A 16286-nucleotide genomic window follows, 5' to 3' on the forward strand; every position below is an offset into this window, starting at 1 on the left:
GCTGGGCCAATTGTGCGCCGCCCTATGGGACTCCCAATCACGGCCAGTTGTGATACAGCCTGGAATCAAACCAGGGTCTGTAGTGACGCCTCTAGCACTGAGATGCAGTGCCTTTGACCGCTCCGCCACTCGGGAGCCCTCATCTGTGCTCGTCGTTCTCACTAGGGGCTTGACCTGACAGCAGTTCGGCATCGTAACCGACTTCAGTGGGTAAATGCTCACCTTCGATGGCCACTGGCACGCTGTAGAAGTGTGCTCTAAATGGGATGAATCCCGGTTTCAACTGTACCAGCAGTTGGCAGACAGCGTGTATGGCGTCTTGTGGGCGAGTGGTTTGGTGATGTCAATGTTGTGAACAGAGTGCCCCATGATGGCGGTGGGGTTATGGTATGGCCAGGCATAAGCTATAGACAACGAACACAATTGCATTTTATTGATGGCAATTGAAATGCACAGAGATGCTATGACGAGATCCTGAGGCCCATTATCACCTCAGGTTTCAGCATGATAATGCACTATGTTGCAAGAATCTGTACAAATTCCTGGAAGCTGAAAATGTCCCAGTTCTTCCATGGTCTGCATACTCATCAGATATATCACCCTTTGAGAATGTTTGGGATGCTCTGGATCGACGTGTACGACCACATGTTCCAGTTCCCGCCAATACCCAGCAACTGAGCACAGCCATTGAAGAGTGGTGGGACAACATTCCAAAAGCCACAATCAATAGCCTAATCAGTCTTTGCAAAAGAGATCGGTCGCGCTACATGAGGCAAATAGGTCAAACCAGATACTGACTGGTTTTCTGATCCACGCCCCTACCTTTTTAAAAAAGGTATCTGTGACCAACAGATGCTTATCTGTAGTCCCAGTCATGTCATATCCATAGATTAGGGTTTAATGAAATGTTTTCGATTGACTAATTTCCTTATTTGAACTGTAACTCAGTAAAATCTTTGAAATTGTTGCATGTTGAGTTTATATTTTTATTCATTGTATAAGGAGAGAAAGTCTTGAATGGTAGCCTACTCAATGACTTGTAATGTAAATTGTTGTCAATGTCTGTCACTTGCGTTCAAGTTCTCATATAAAAAAGGATTACAGACACAGTAAGTGTTGAAAATAAATAAACTGTATTCAATAAGGTCAACTTGAGTTGATTACATTTGTTTTTTCTGAACACATTACACCTCATGCCATAGTTTTCCTTTGTTTTTACCTACATAAAAAAATTCAATATAATTTTAAAATAATTTATTACAGTATTGAATGAATGTAAATATCACATATCTTCTTCAAGTCAGTCACTATTCCATACAAATGTCAGTCAGAGAGAAAGGTTCACAGATCAAACTGCACAAAGGACACATTGAAGAGCACGACCTGGGGTGGATCACCCTAATACAGAAAGTTGAGGGGCACGAACAGACACAGAAATATCATACTCTAACAAACTGACAACCAAATGATCAGAGACGTTCAGACATAGACAGGAAAAGTCAGGCTTTCTTTTCACAGGTTTTGTAGCTGGTGAATAAATAAGTAGACTGTAGACACGTAATCAAAAAATGACAATTCACCTGCTGCTAGACCAAGTCGACATTGCTCAGTTTGTTGCAAGCGTGAGCAGACCACGCAAGCAGCCACACAGGACAAGAAGAGAAACTATTTTGGGATAACTCGATCCAAATGTAAACCTAGACGTCCATAAGAGACCATGCTAACACACAAGGGGTTCATGCATTTGCAGATAGGATGACATTTACTGCACACACATAAACCATCTGGGAGTGATATCTCATCTACAGCAATGGCAAAAGCCAGACAGTTAACTAGAAGTCATAAAAAAACTGAACATTGTAGACAGTTCTATTTAGGAAAAGGCATATCATAACCAACCCAATGAATGTAAATGGCATTCTATATATCACAACGCTGAACAAACTGACAAGATACTTGCAATGTCCATTACTATTTTTATGTAAACATGCTAATCTCACTTGATAGTCTTCAAGGATATTAAATAAATATACAGTACCAGTCAAAAGTTTGGACACACCAACTCATTCAAGGGTTTTTCTTTATTTTTCCTATTTTATACATTATAGAATAATCGTGATGACATCTAAACTACGAAATAACACATATAGAATCATGTAACTAAAAGTGTTAAACAAATCAAAATATATTTTTAGATTTGAGATTCTTCAAAGTAGCCACCCTTTGCCTTGATGACAGCTTTGCACACTCTTGGCATTCTCTCAACCAGCTTCACCTGGAATGCTTTTCCAACAGTCTTGAAGGAGTTCCTACATATGCTGGGCACTTGTTGGCTGCTTTTCCTTCACTCTGCTGTCCAACTCATCCCAAACCATCTCAATTGGGTTGAGGTTGGATGACTGTGGAAGGCAGGTCATCTGATGCAACACTCCCTCACTCTCCTTCTTGGTCAAATAGCCCTTACACAGCCTGGAGGTGTGTTGGGTCATTGTCCTGTTGAAAACAAATGATAGTCCCACTAAGCGCAAACCAGATGGGATGGCGTATCGCTGCAGAATGCTTTGGTAGCCATGCTGGTTAAGTGTGCCTTGAATTCTAAATAAATCACTGACAGTGTCACCAGCAAATCACCATCACACCTCCTCCTCCATGCTTCACAGTGGGTAACACAAATACGGAGATCATCCGTTCACCTACTCTGTGTCTCAAAAAGAAACGGTGGTTGGAACCAAAAATCGCAAATTTGGACTCATCAGACCAAAAGACAGATTTCCACCGGTCTAATGTCCATAGCTCATGTTTCTTGGCCCAAGCAAGTCTCTTCTTCTTATTGGTGTCCTGTAGTAATGGTTTCTTTGCAGCAATTCGACCATGAAGGCCTGATTCACGCAGTCCCCTCTGAACAGTTGATGTTGAGAGGTGTCTGTTACTTGAACTCTGTGAAGCATTTATTTGGGCTGCAATTTCTGAGGCTGGTAACTCGAATGAACTTACCCTCTGCAGCAGAGATAACTCTGGGTCTTCCATTCCTGTGGCGGTCCTCATGAGAGCCAGTTTCATCATAGCGCATGATGGTTTTTGCGACTGCACTTGAAGAAACTTTAAAAGTTCTTGAAATGTTCCTTATTGACTGACCTGCATGTCTTAAAGTAATGATGGACTGTCATTTCTCTTTACTTATTTGAGCTGTTCTTGCCATAATATGGACTTGGTCTTTTAACAAATAGGGTTTCTTCTGTATACCACCCTTATCCTGTCACAACACAACTGATTGTCTCAAACTCCACAAATTAACAAGGCACACCTGTTAATTGAAATGCATTCCAAGTGAGTACCTCATGAAGCTGGTTGAGAGAATGCCAAGAGTGTGCAAAGCTGTCATCAAGACAAAGGGTGGCTACTTTGAAGAATCTCAAATATAAAATATATTTAGATTTTTTTTAACACTTTTTTTTTTTTACTACATATACACATACTACGTATGTGTTATTTCATAGTTTTGATTTCTTCACTACTATTCTACATATGTAGAAAATAGTAAAAATAAAGCAAACCCCTTGAATGAGCAGGTGTGTCCAAACTTTTGACTGGTACTGTATGTCGGTTGGTAGAGGGTGCTACAAACACTGGAGAAAATAAGTGTTTTACTCCCACTGAGTGAGCTGAGTTGACTGCTCATCAAGATGAACGCAAAGAAGATTCAGGTTTATATTTTTTGCACATTGCAACTACTCTTTGAAACATTCAGCTTCAAGGAGCTGTTGAACAATAAGATATAATTCATAAATGTAAATAATCTGGGCAACATAAATGTGCATGTAGAGCACAAAAACATAAGACACAGTGATTTAGGAAGAGAGAAATGATACATCAGCTAGTGGTACATCAAATTAACAGTTCAAGGGGAAATTTGGCTTCAAATTGGACAATTAGAGAAATATCTAAATGTCTCTTTATTACCTGCCTAAACCATCGGGGCTGCATCTATGGTGCTTCCACCATTACCAATATCATTTGAAAATAGAAAAATGTAACTTCTGGATTTTTTGTTGTTGAAGAAGAGATAAAAAGTTGCTTTTCAAAAGTTGACTAACACTGTCAGTGGGGAAACACTGAGGAGGTCCAAGGTAACTGAAATCTTTGTTGATATTATGTATGTTATACAAGCAACAATAACCATATTTATACATAACTATTCTTAAGTGTGCATTCCAATTTCATTAAGTTGCTATTTGAATCAGTACATCTGTAGTTGAAGGGGTCAGTTTGTTTACTCACTTTATTTCCAAAATGTCATTACTCATTAATCCACTTTTTGCATTTGTAATATTTAAATGTTAATCATTCTCACTGGTTGTACTCACTGACAATGCTACAGTTCAACTAGAGTTCAACTATCCTGAACTCTAAAATAAGTGGGGAAAACTCTCATACGATATAACATCTGTCTCTAGTATTGTGCAGCATATTGACAGAGCCTCACTGCTGTGTTCTATTCTCTCTCCATATCCACCTCAGAACACCTGGCAATACTGAGATAAACACACCTCCATTTTGTGTCAGCCTTGTTGTCTTCTGTTATTATACATGTTTTCTTAGCGACTCAGTAAGTCGGGCGATTGAGCCACGTGTAAGGACCATGGACAGTCTTCTAACAGTTCACTGCCCCTCCCCATCTCCCACTATCTTACTTATTGCACTTTCATTTCATTGAGAATGGGGCAGGAGTAACAAAATATTATAAAGTAGAGTCAAATCCAGAGTAAACACAGTATACCTAAGTGGATCTTTCAAGAAGATGTTATTTCAGTTTATATGCAATCATACACTACATGACCAAAATTATGTGGACACCTGCTCATCCAAGGTCTCATTCCAAAATCATGGGTATTAATATGGAGTTGGTCCCCACTTTGCTGCTATAACAGCCTCAACTCTTCTGGGAAGGCTTTCCACTAGATGTTGGAACATTGCTGCGGAGACCTGATTCCATTTAGCCACAAGAGCATTAGTGTGGTCGGGCACGGATGTTGGGCGATTAGGCCTGGCTCGCAGTTGGCGTTCCAATTCATCCCAAAGGTGGCCGATGGGTTTGAGGTCAGGGCTCTGCGCAGGCTAGTCAAGTTCTTCCACACTGATCTCGACAAAGAATTTCTGTATGGACCTTGCTTTGTGCATGGGGGCATTGTCATGCTGGGCCTTCCCCAAACTGTTGCCACAAAATTTGAACCACAGAATCGTCTAGAATGTCATTCTATGCTGTAGTACTAAGATTTCCCTTCACTGGAAATAAGAGGCCTAGCCCGAAACCATGAAAAACATCCCCAAACCATTATTCCTTTTACACCAAACTTTACAGTTGGCACTATGCATTCGAGCAGGTAGCTTTCTCAAGGCATCCGCCAAACCAGATGGTGAAGCGTGATTCATCACTCCGGAGAACGTGTTTCCACTGCTCCAATGGCGGCGAGCTTTACACCACTCCAGCCGACGCTTGGCATTGCGCATGGTGAACTTAGGCTTGTGTGCGGCTGCTCCCGACCCATTTCATGAAGCTCCCGACAAACAGTTCTTGCGCTGACATTTCTTCCAGAGGCAGTTTGGAACTCAGTAGTGAGCTTTGCAACCGAGGACAGAAGATTTTTTATGAGCTTCAGCACTCGGTGCTCCTGTTCTGTGAGCTTGTGTGGCCATTGTTGCTCCTAGATGTTTCCACTTCACAATAACACCACTTACAGTTGACCGGGGCAGCTCTAGCAGGCCAAACATTTTTAGAACTGACTTGTTGGAATGGTGGCATCTTATGACGGTGCCACGTTGAAAGTCACTGAGCTCTTCAGTAAGAACATTTTACTGCCAATGTTTGTCTATGGAGATTGCATGGCGGTGTGCTCGATTTTATACACCTGTCAGCAACGGGTGTGGCTGAATTAGCAGAATCCACTCATTTGAAGGGTTGTCCACATACTTTTGTATATATAGTGTATATTACCTCTGCCACTTTTCTTAGCTAAGTAGTAGAGATTGCTCTGAGCTGCCACTGGTTCCACATATTGCACACAAATCAATTTGGTTTCGGGTTCTCGCTCCAAGCATACACATACATACTCAACAAAGTGCAAGACAAGTCAAATGAAACAAAATATTAAATACTAGACTTTAAGGCATTAAATGGGTATGACGCAGAATTACTGTAGCGGCGATCTGTAGTTACCGCATAACAGTCTGTACCTGATGAGAACATGATGAGAACCCATGGGTTGAAATGTAATCTCTCCCAGTTTCACTGTTACGCAAACGGAGAGGTTTCGATTTAAAAAGTTAAGAAAACAGAATAACCAGAAGAATAGGAGCATTTGGAACTAACACGGTTGGACAAGTTGGAGTACAGTAAGCCTCACTCCAAAATAAGATAACTTATATGCCATGGTCTTAGGTACTGATGGTGGCCCAGTGTTGCTGTATTTTGGGGTAATTAGCTGGGGTTGTGTTGGGATGTTTACAGAGCAGCCTTTACTGTTAACAGGTGAGGAGCAGAAGCAGTCTGCATGCTCTTCACAGGTCTGGCTGCAGTCTGGACGTCCTGCTCTATGTGAACCATTCTCCCATGAAATACACAAACACTGTATTCTCATGTCACCACCCCACCACCATGCATCATTATCATTATTTTTGTCCATGCCGGTGCCGTGCTGTCACTATTATTCTGTCATGCATCTCTACCCACTATTCCACAGCAAAGACTTACAGCCCTCCACACCTAAAAGTTGCTCCGTTATAGCATCACAAGTATCACAAACGAGCAACATTTTTCCCCCTTCACAAATATTGATAGATTTCGATTGAATGAACAACAATATAGACATCTCCGTACAGAACTCTTTTAGTCCTGAAGTCTTACACAGGTGGCCAATATCCTCACATATGATATATTTTGGACCAAACAAACGCTACCCTCAACCTCACCACCCCTCTCTGGTTTTACCTTTACATCCACCAAAGTACAATGAATAGTTACTGTCCACTGAGCAAGCGTGGAGCCAAAGGGATACAGTATATTTGTATATGTAAAGTTGACTTTATACCTGTATTCAGGTAAAGGATTGTTTTTGAAAAGTATACGTTAGATAGCGATACACTCTCTTGTCGTATCATATTTCTAGGAGATGAATGTGTTTTGTGCTGTGCTTCAGTGGATAGTAACTCACCCTTGGACAGTAACATCAAATAATATTTACACCATCAATGTGCCTTCATTGCTGAATCATCGTTTCACTCATGGAGGTTGCGAAAGGTCATAAAAATGTACAATGTCTCAAACATGATGGTGATGGAGGACTCTACTGTCTGCTGGAGTGGAATGTAGATCTATGATCTCCACTGTAATATCTGAAGTCCAGTGAGATGTGAACAGTAAGAGCCTCAAGAGGTGGATGTGAGACTTTCTTTATTCAGAGTGATGCCTCCAGAAACTCTGTCTTCCCTTCATTCAGAAGTCCACAGATGAGGCAAATTTATATTTAATCCCTCTGGATCGCTCTGTTTAACTTCAATGGATGGGATTGTAGTTATGAGAAAGAATGATGTCTCGTATAGGAGCCATAACTTACACAAGCTATCTCCAAAAGTCATTTTCCTGTCAAGTCGGAGAGTGGTGACTAGTTTCTGAACCCCATGCATTATATATGTTCCCATTGGCCACCCCATTCTACCATATCTGTAGAGAAGTCCCTCTAATAAATACATCTACTCTCCTATAGTATATAAGCATGTATTTACACCAACACAGCATTGAGACCTTGTTTCAATGTCATGCGGAATTCCCACCTCTCTATAGAAAATTATAACTGCAACTTGGGGCTTTCAGTTTTGTTGTTGCTGTTTTACTCAGTATCTCCCGTTGCTAAATGTAAACATTTTACTCATTGATCGACCATTTTCATGGTGCTCCGTCATAGCGACTGAAGATGGACCCATTCCACTACTATGCAGTGGTGTAAAGTAACTGTAAGTAAAAATACTTTGACTTAAAACTTACCCCAAACACGAGTTATCTGTTCTCTACCTTACTATTTATATTAATGACAACTTTGACTTGTACTCAACAACAATACTAAAGAAAATGTTATTTTTTACTTCCATAGCTTTTCCCTGACACCCAAAAGTACTCATTACATTTAGAATGCTCAGACAGGACAGCAATATAGTCCTATTCACGCACCTATCAATATAACGGGTTGTCATCCCTACTGCCTCTGATCTGGCGGACTCACTAAACACAAATACTGCGTTTGTAAATTCTGTGTACGTTTTGGAGTGTGCCCCTGGCTGTCCATAAAAAACACATTTGTGCGGTCTGGTTTGTTTAATATACGGAATTTGATGTATAGCATTTACTTTTACTTTTTACTTTTACTCAAATCTGACAATTGAGTCTTTTTTTGCACCACTGTACTTTGAGTCGAGTGGACTGAGTCTGGTTTACCTCTGCTGCACCGGTGATAGAGCTATGGCTATCCCTGCAAAACCCATGTCACTCTACCCTGCTTCAGTTAAAGCAGTCTAGCTGGACCCAAAACCATGTTATGCAGCCAGCTGTAATGAATAGCATGCCACTGCAACACTTAGTTTCTACACACCTGTCTGTCAATTTCTCTCTTTCTCTCTCCCTCTTTCCCACATGCTGGTTTACATTCTGAACATGCTTCCTTCTTTGAAATCTCTCCTGTCTTACTTCCTTCATCACTTCCTTGACCAATACTTTATTTTCTCTCCTTCTCTTCCTCATTTGTCCAGTGAGTGTGTATAACATTTGAGCCTGCAATAGGAGGTTGATGTTAACTGGGTGTCATCCAGGCCACACACAACCTGTGTGGTGCCCTTGTTACAGTACTGTATGTGTGTGTGTTTGTCTTGGTGAGAGACCACATTTGCATTTGTTTGCGCATGCATGTAGTTATATGTACAGTTGTTTCAGTATGTGTGTGTATGTGTTTTGTATGTAATTGTGTGTGTATATCTGGTATGTCTATAGATCCCTTAGGTATTAGTGATCAAGTGACAATGACCAGGTCCCAACATTTGGCCTGGGCCTTGTCCTGTTGTAGATGTGTGTATTATAATAACTATAATGTATATCAGTGTTTTGACTAGTAGCCCTGTCTCTGCTCTCATGTGTCCTCTAAAAGCCCTCTATGTGGCAGTAGGCCTCCAGGCTGGAGAAGAGGACGTAGAGGAACCAGAGGCCCAGGAAGAAGAGGCTGGTGATGATGCGTGCTGTCCGCGGCCCGCCCAGCTCCCCCCCGATAGAGGGCCGCCGGCGGAACAGTAGCACGCCCATGCAGATGAAGGCGAAGCTGGTGAAGAGGGTGACGGAGAAGGCCAGGGAGCCCGGGTCCACGCGGAATTCCTTGCCCTGCACCTTCCAGTAGACGGCCGCCACCGACCACGCCACCCCGATGCCAAGGAATACGTTGACCGCGTTGCTGCCCGTAACATTGCCCACCGACGCGTCAGCGTGCTGGTCCTGCGTAGCCGCCACCTTGCTGGCAAACGTGTCTGAGGAGGGAGGGAGGGGAGGGGGAAGGTAGGGAGAGAAGAAATACAAATGAAGAAGTGAGAGAGAGAAGTACCTGTCATCATGGCTTTCAGCATCTTAGTCATACTGTTGTCATAAGTCAACCACAGACAACACCTGTTACCATAAACATATTTTGTTGTAGTCACACCATACACACAAGGATTTCACTAACTGGCCAAGCTGCAAGCAGGAAGTTCTGCAATTTCACAAACCGTAACGCTATTACTGACAACCTTATACCTAACCCCTCATAAAATGAGAGCTGGGTATGGTATTCAAATGACATTAAGATCTACACTGAACAAAAACAGAAACACAACATGTAAAGTGTTGGTCACATGTTTCATGAGCTGAAATAAAAGATCCAAGAAATTTTCCACACACACAAAAAGCTTATTTCTCTCAAAATTTGTGCACACATTAGTTTACATCCTGTTAATGAGCATTTCTCCTTTGTCAAGATAATCCACCCACCTGACAGTTATGGCATATCAATAAGCTGATTAAACAGCATGATCATTATGCAGGTGCACCTTGTGCTGGGGACAATAAAAGGCCACTCTAAAATGTGCAGTTTTGTCACAGATGTTTCATGTTTTGAGGGAGCGTGCAATTGGCATGCTGACTGCAGGAATGTCCACCACAGCTGTTGCTGAGAATTTAATGTTAATTTCTCTACTATAAGCCGTCTCCAACATCGTTTTAGAGAATTTGGCAGTGTGTCCAACCGGCCTCACAACCACAGACCCAGGGCTCTACAGTGCAAGTATTTCACTCGCATTTGCCCCTAAAAATAGATATGTGCGAACCTGAACAAATATTTACGAGCACTGTGTGCGATTAAAGATTACAACCTACCGTAATCTATTTCCCCCCCCTGCTAATTGTTTAAAAACTACAAATCCCACATTCCACAAGTGGCATGCGCCAACCACAGTAGAGTTTTCTGTGACGACGCAGTCCAGTCAGTTAGAGAAAGGTGAACAACACTGGAAAATAGTATCGGTATAGGCTATAAGTTAACGTGCAGACATCGCTAAAAATGAAGCCCATTCAATTTTATTTTAAGCAAAAAAGAGACGAGGAGAATGAGGAATCCGGCGAGGGGGATTCACAAGGTTTACCTGAGGCGGCTAACGTTAGGGATGCTGAAAACAACATTAGCGACGCTACGGTGACCCCCACTGTCAATTCAACGTCCACTGTAGCCGGTTGAGGGAGAACATATAGATTCAATGCGAATTGGCTCAAAATGTTCCCATGGCTAGAGTTCGAAAACAACGTCATGTTCTGCAAATATTATAGAGGGCAGAAACAGGGGGGCTCGTCCTTCGTGTCAGGAAACCCGCATCTGAAAAGAGATAGCGTAGCGAAACATTACATCTCGCGGCGGCATATCCAGTGCAGAGATCTGTACCTGTTGACAGAAACCATCAGGCACGGTGTCAGCAGCCTTGAGGAGGCAAGTGCTGCTGTCTGAGGAGGAGAAGAGGAGGCAGCTGAAAATAAAGATAAACATTGCATACTTCATTGCGAAAGAAGAAGAACCTTTTGTCAAATTTGGGCCGCTTATCAGACTCCACCACAAAAACGGAGTTGACATTAATCCCACATACGACAATGATGTAAGATGTGCAGAGATGATCGGTCAAATTGCTGACATAATGAAAGAGAGCCTGTCAGCGAAGCTGAAAGCCGCGAAGTATCTTGCCATTCTAATAGACGGAGACACTGATATATCCAACACCGAATGCGAGATTGTCTACGTACGCTTGTTGGAGGATGGGAAGCCAGTCAATCTCCTGGTCGGACAACAGACACTTGAGCACTTTCATGCCATTGGTAAATTGGTCCTCTTTATATGCTTTATTCTTGTGTAAAGTTGAATCATTATTCATAATGGAGATAATTTAGTTTGTCAAATACTTTTGTATAATTGTTTTTTTGTGTTGTCATTCGAGGTGTTTTGGATGCCACCAAGGCCACATTTCGTGCTGTTTGCCGAGAGGAGGATGGAGGGCCATGGATGAAGAGGGGCATCTCCTTCGGGGCAGATGGTGCCTCTGTGAACATGGGCCACCGTGGGGGAGTGATTGCCCACCTGCAGAGAGAGGCAGGGGGGCATATAATCCCAATCCACTGTATGCCACATAGGTTTGTAACTAATAAATTCTCTATGATTTAGTTGTATTTGCTAGCAGAGAATGTTAAACAATACTCTGTGTGTGTGTGTGTGTGTGTGTGTGTGTGTGTGTGTGTGTGTGTGTGTGTGTGTGTGTGTGTGTGTGCGCTAAGTGCTGGAATGGTAAATACCACAGAATTATTGTTTTATGTTGGCACAAGAGACAGGGGGAAGGAGACTGTGAATTGTTTGGAAGATTCTGTTCTGACTTTCACAGACTAGAGCTGGCAATACTGACCATTCACAAGAAAGAGCCAAAAGGTGTCTGTCGTGTACGATCTTCTGAATCTGATATGGAAGACGTATCACTTCAGCGGAAAATCCAAACGAGAACTCTATGTTCTTGGGCAAGAGCTCATCGGTGTGGATATTTGCACACCGTCTAGCGTCAAGGGAACTCACTGGATCCCCCATGTCCACAGAGCCCTCAAAGTGTTCCTGAAGGCATGGAGAAGACAAGGACCTTGCCACTGACAAAGGCCAGTACTCCGTGGTTCTGCAGCACATGGAGCACCTGGCCGTAGCATCAACAACAGCGGAAGTTCAAGGGCGGGCAAAGAAGGTCAGTTTTACACAGGAAATGTAATGCCACACTAGTTTTAAAAAAATAGGTTCAAGACTCAAATGAACTTTCAGAATCAAGTAATTGGCAGGTGACAGTTTATTTACTCACTACTTAACAGATAAAGCGGGAAATGGAGAATGCACTCTTTTGTGTATTCTGCCATTTTCTTTCAGACATGTTTGAGGAGCTATCCTCACTTAGCCTCACACTGCAAAGGAATGACCTGAACGTCCCCGAAGCCACATCAGAGTTGAGGAAGACAGTGACCAGACTGGTAGCACTAAAGCTTAGGGCAAAGGCAGGAGGCATGCTGGAGAAGATCCAGACCATGCTTGCTCATGATGAGAGGAGATTCCAGGTGTGTTAGGATGAGAGCTTGTTATAATGTAAGAGAAATCGATGATTAAAATCGATGATTAAGACAGATTCTCAGTGTGAGAATCAATGTATTCGTTGCCCAATAGAACGATTTGAGATAAGAAGGGAAATGCAGTGGAGAAGTCTTAACATTTTTTTTTAATGGGAGACAGACAAATGGCCAGACATTTCATTGTGTGTTGGTGTGTGTGTGTCTCTGTGTGTGTGTGTTATTTCTGTTAGGGGAATCTGAAAGGCTTCACGGACCTCACCAATCCCCAGCTGAAGCAGCACATGGAGGCGGCCATCAACATCAGCGTGGATGATCTCAAAGCCAGGTTTGGTGGTTTGCTGATGGATGAGGGTGTCCAGACCCCAGTGGAGTCTTTCAGAGTGCTAAACCCTGACACATGACCAGAAGACCAGACCAGCCTTCTCACCTTTGGCGATGATGGTGTGGCAGACCTGATGAGGCATTTCAAGAAGCCTCTATAGGTAAGAATTTATTTTATTTATTTGTATTTTTCACCCCTTTTTTCTCCCCAATTTCGTGGTATCCAATTGGTAGTAGTTACAGTCTTGTCTCATCGCTGCAACTCCCGTACGGACTCGGGAGAGGCGAAGGTCGAGAGCCATGTGTCCCCCGAAACACAACCCAACCAAGCCGCACTGCTTCGTGACACAATGCCCATCCAACCCGGAAGCCAGCCGCACCAATGTGTTGGAGGAAACACCGTACACCTGGCGACCGTGTCAGCGTGCACTGCACCCGGCCCGCCGCAGGAGTCGCTAGTGCGCGATGAGACAAGGATATCCCTGCCGGCCAAACCCTCCCTAACCCGGACGACGCTGGGACAATTTTGCGCCGCCCCGTGGGCCTCCCGGTCGCAGCCGGCTGCGACAGAGCCTGGACTCGAACCCAGAATCTCTAGTGGCACAGCCTTAGACCACTGCGCCACCCGGGAGGCGGTAAGAATTTATTTGACACTGCATTGCCATATGAGACAATGTTATGTTTGCATATTTTCAAACTCACTTGCTCTGTTCAATCCTGTAGATCAGGGTGTAACATGGCTGTAATCCAGGATGAGTGGCAGGGCTGAACATCCTGGTCAGACACAATTTCAAGGACAACTCCTGCAGTGGCCTGTGGGAGACCATGTTGACAAAGGACCCCTACAGGCACAATTGCAAGGTAGACTAACAGTCCTGACTGGTTATGTATGGTATCCTATGGTTGGTTTTGATAAGTTAATGGTAAGAGTTTAAATGAAATTGAAAGATATAATATTTTCCCTAGAACATACTGGAGTTGGTGCTGCCCATTTCAGCCGCCCAGTGTGAGCGAGGCTTCTCTGCGCAGAACCGGATTAAAAATTCGACAAGAAGCTGCCTTGGGGTCTCCACCACCGAAGACCTGATGAGGATCAGCCTGGAGGGGCCTCCTGTCGAGGAGTTGGATCCCACTCCTGCCGTGGACCGCTGGCTGACCTCGTGCCAGACGGCCAACATACAAAAGCAGCTGGACAACTGATATCCTTTGCGTCTAGTAGCCATGGGTCAATGTGTGGTTTTGGTGGTATGTGCTGTTCCACAGATGTGTCCCTTAGTACACGCTCACACACACACACGCAGTATAAATATGTATGTAATAAATTGTTTGTTAATAAACTGTGTTACATTTTTCACTGTGCTCCTAAATTTCTTTGTGTGCTCCTACATTTTTTCCATTTAGGAGCGCATGTACTCCTTGGGAAAAAAGATAGCGTAGAGCCCTGGGCAGACCACGTGTATGGTGTCTTGTGGGCGAGTGGTTTGCTGATGTCAACGTTGTGAACAGTGCCCCATGGTGGTGGGGTTATGGTATGGGCAGGCATAAGCTACGAACAATGAACACAATTGCATTTTATCGATGGCAATTTGAATGCACAAAAATACAGTGAGGCCCATGTTTTTTAAAGGTATCTGTAACCAACAGATGCATATCTGTATTCCCAGTCATGTGAAATCTATAGATTAGGGCCTAATAAATGTATTTCAACTGACTGATTTCCTCATATGAACTGTAACTCAGTAAAATCAATGAAATTGTTGCATGTTTCTATTTTTGTTCAGTTTAGCTCTCACCGGGAATGGAAGTACCCAGAGCCACAAACACCACGGCAGTGACAGTGTCCCTGAGACCGACGGTGCAGCCGAAGTGGGAGGCTAGGTCCCCGATGACAGCAGTCAGGATGCCGATAACCGAGATGGACACGAAGAAGCAGGCCCAGCCATTCCAGTACTCGGTGGGCGGAACGAAGGCGAACAGAACCTTCCAGAACACCGTCAGGAAGTGCATGACGTAGTCGTAGCAGGATGGCAGACGCTCCTCACGCCCCTCTTCATCATCGTCATCACCATCACCTGGGAGGGGGACACAGTAAAACATAAGAGCCACATATACAAACACACTCATGCACGGACGCACACCAGTGGTGGTCGGTGCCATTTAAGATGAGGGAGGACAATACATTTTTTATGAGCATGGCCTTATTATCTATTACAGCATACTGGATGACTCTCATTCCATTCACCCAGCTCAATGTAAAGTCGATGGGTTTAGGCTACTACATGATACTCAAATTTTCCCTATACCCATCATGAGGTTGCTACAACCTAGCCTATGAATGAAAGTTTACAGCGTATAGGTCATGAGAAAAATCTAAGTGACACAGTGACACATTCGGTACCACCTTGCACACTCTTGCTTGCATCTAGCTGATCTAGGGTGTACTCATTAGTCCAACAGTTGCAAACAACAGTTTATATTGGACAAATTCAGGTGTGTTTATCCCCGTTTCATTCTGTTTTCTTATGTTTAAGATGTTTTTTTTTTTTACAGAATCGGCGGAATGATCACACTCAAACACAGTTCACTTTCATAGCAGCCACATACAAACAGTATAATCACTTTGCTCGTTGTATATTCCTTCTCACATCTACGCACACCTTTTCGCTTCACTTGTGGACTTCAGTGCACAACACATCAGCTGTCTGTGACCAGGAGAAAAAACCTGCTACAATCATGCAGTACAGTGTACAGTCAGCAAGCAGTTTAGCAGTTACACCAGCAAGCCCCGGTGGCAACAAATTAATAAAACCAAAAGCTTACCTTGACTTGGAAGAGTTCCAGTGTTGGATAGCCATAGCCATAGCCAGCTAGCTAACATAGCATCCCTCTTTGTTTGAGCCGGGTGTTTGAGTAGGCAAAACTAGCTTTCTGCATTTGCAAGTGAAGTAATTAAAAGTGAGAAAAATAAATAAAATGAAATATAGCTAGCTTTCTCTCTTGCTTCTCCTTTATTTTTGAAGAAATTAATTTGTTTAAAACGGTTGAACTATGGTCTTTCTCTGTCTTTGAGTCAACTACTCACCACATTTTATGCAGTGCTAGCTAGCTGTAGCTTCTGCTTTCAGTACTAGATTCATTCTCTGATCCTTTGATTGGGTGGACAACATGTCAGTTCATGCTGCAAGAGCTCCGATAGGTTGGAGGACGTCCTCCGGAAGTTGTCATTATTACTGTGTAACTAGGTGTCCTCTGGCTACACCATGGTGCT

At 43.2% G+C, this 16286-nt stretch overlaps 1 protein-coding gene across 1 annotated transcript in view; it reads right to left on the minus strand.

The window, feature by feature from the left end:
* Positions 1-1114: 1114 nt before the first annotated feature.
* LOC139547870 (sodium/calcium exchanger 2-like) overlaps positions 1115-16286 on the minus strand; it is a 121669-nt gene continuing 106497 nt past the window's right edge. Inside the window, exons 12-13 of the mRNA XM_071357014.1 lie at positions 14812-15090; positions 1115-9558 (exon numbers count right to left, since the gene is read on the minus strand). Of these exons, the coding sequence (XP_071213115.1) occupies positions 9182-9558; positions 14812-15090 (656 nt within the window). The 3' untranslated portion in view covers positions 1115-9181. The remainder of the gene's footprint in view (positions 9559-14811; positions 15091-16286) is intronic.

Source organism: Salvelinus alpinus, chromosome 21 (assembly GCF_045679555.1).
Source record: "Salvelinus alpinus chromosome 21, SLU_Salpinus.1, whole genome shotgun sequence".
Taxonomy (NCBI): domain Eukaryota; kingdom Metazoa; phylum Chordata; class Actinopteri; order Salmoniformes; family Salmonidae; genus Salvelinus; species Salvelinus alpinus.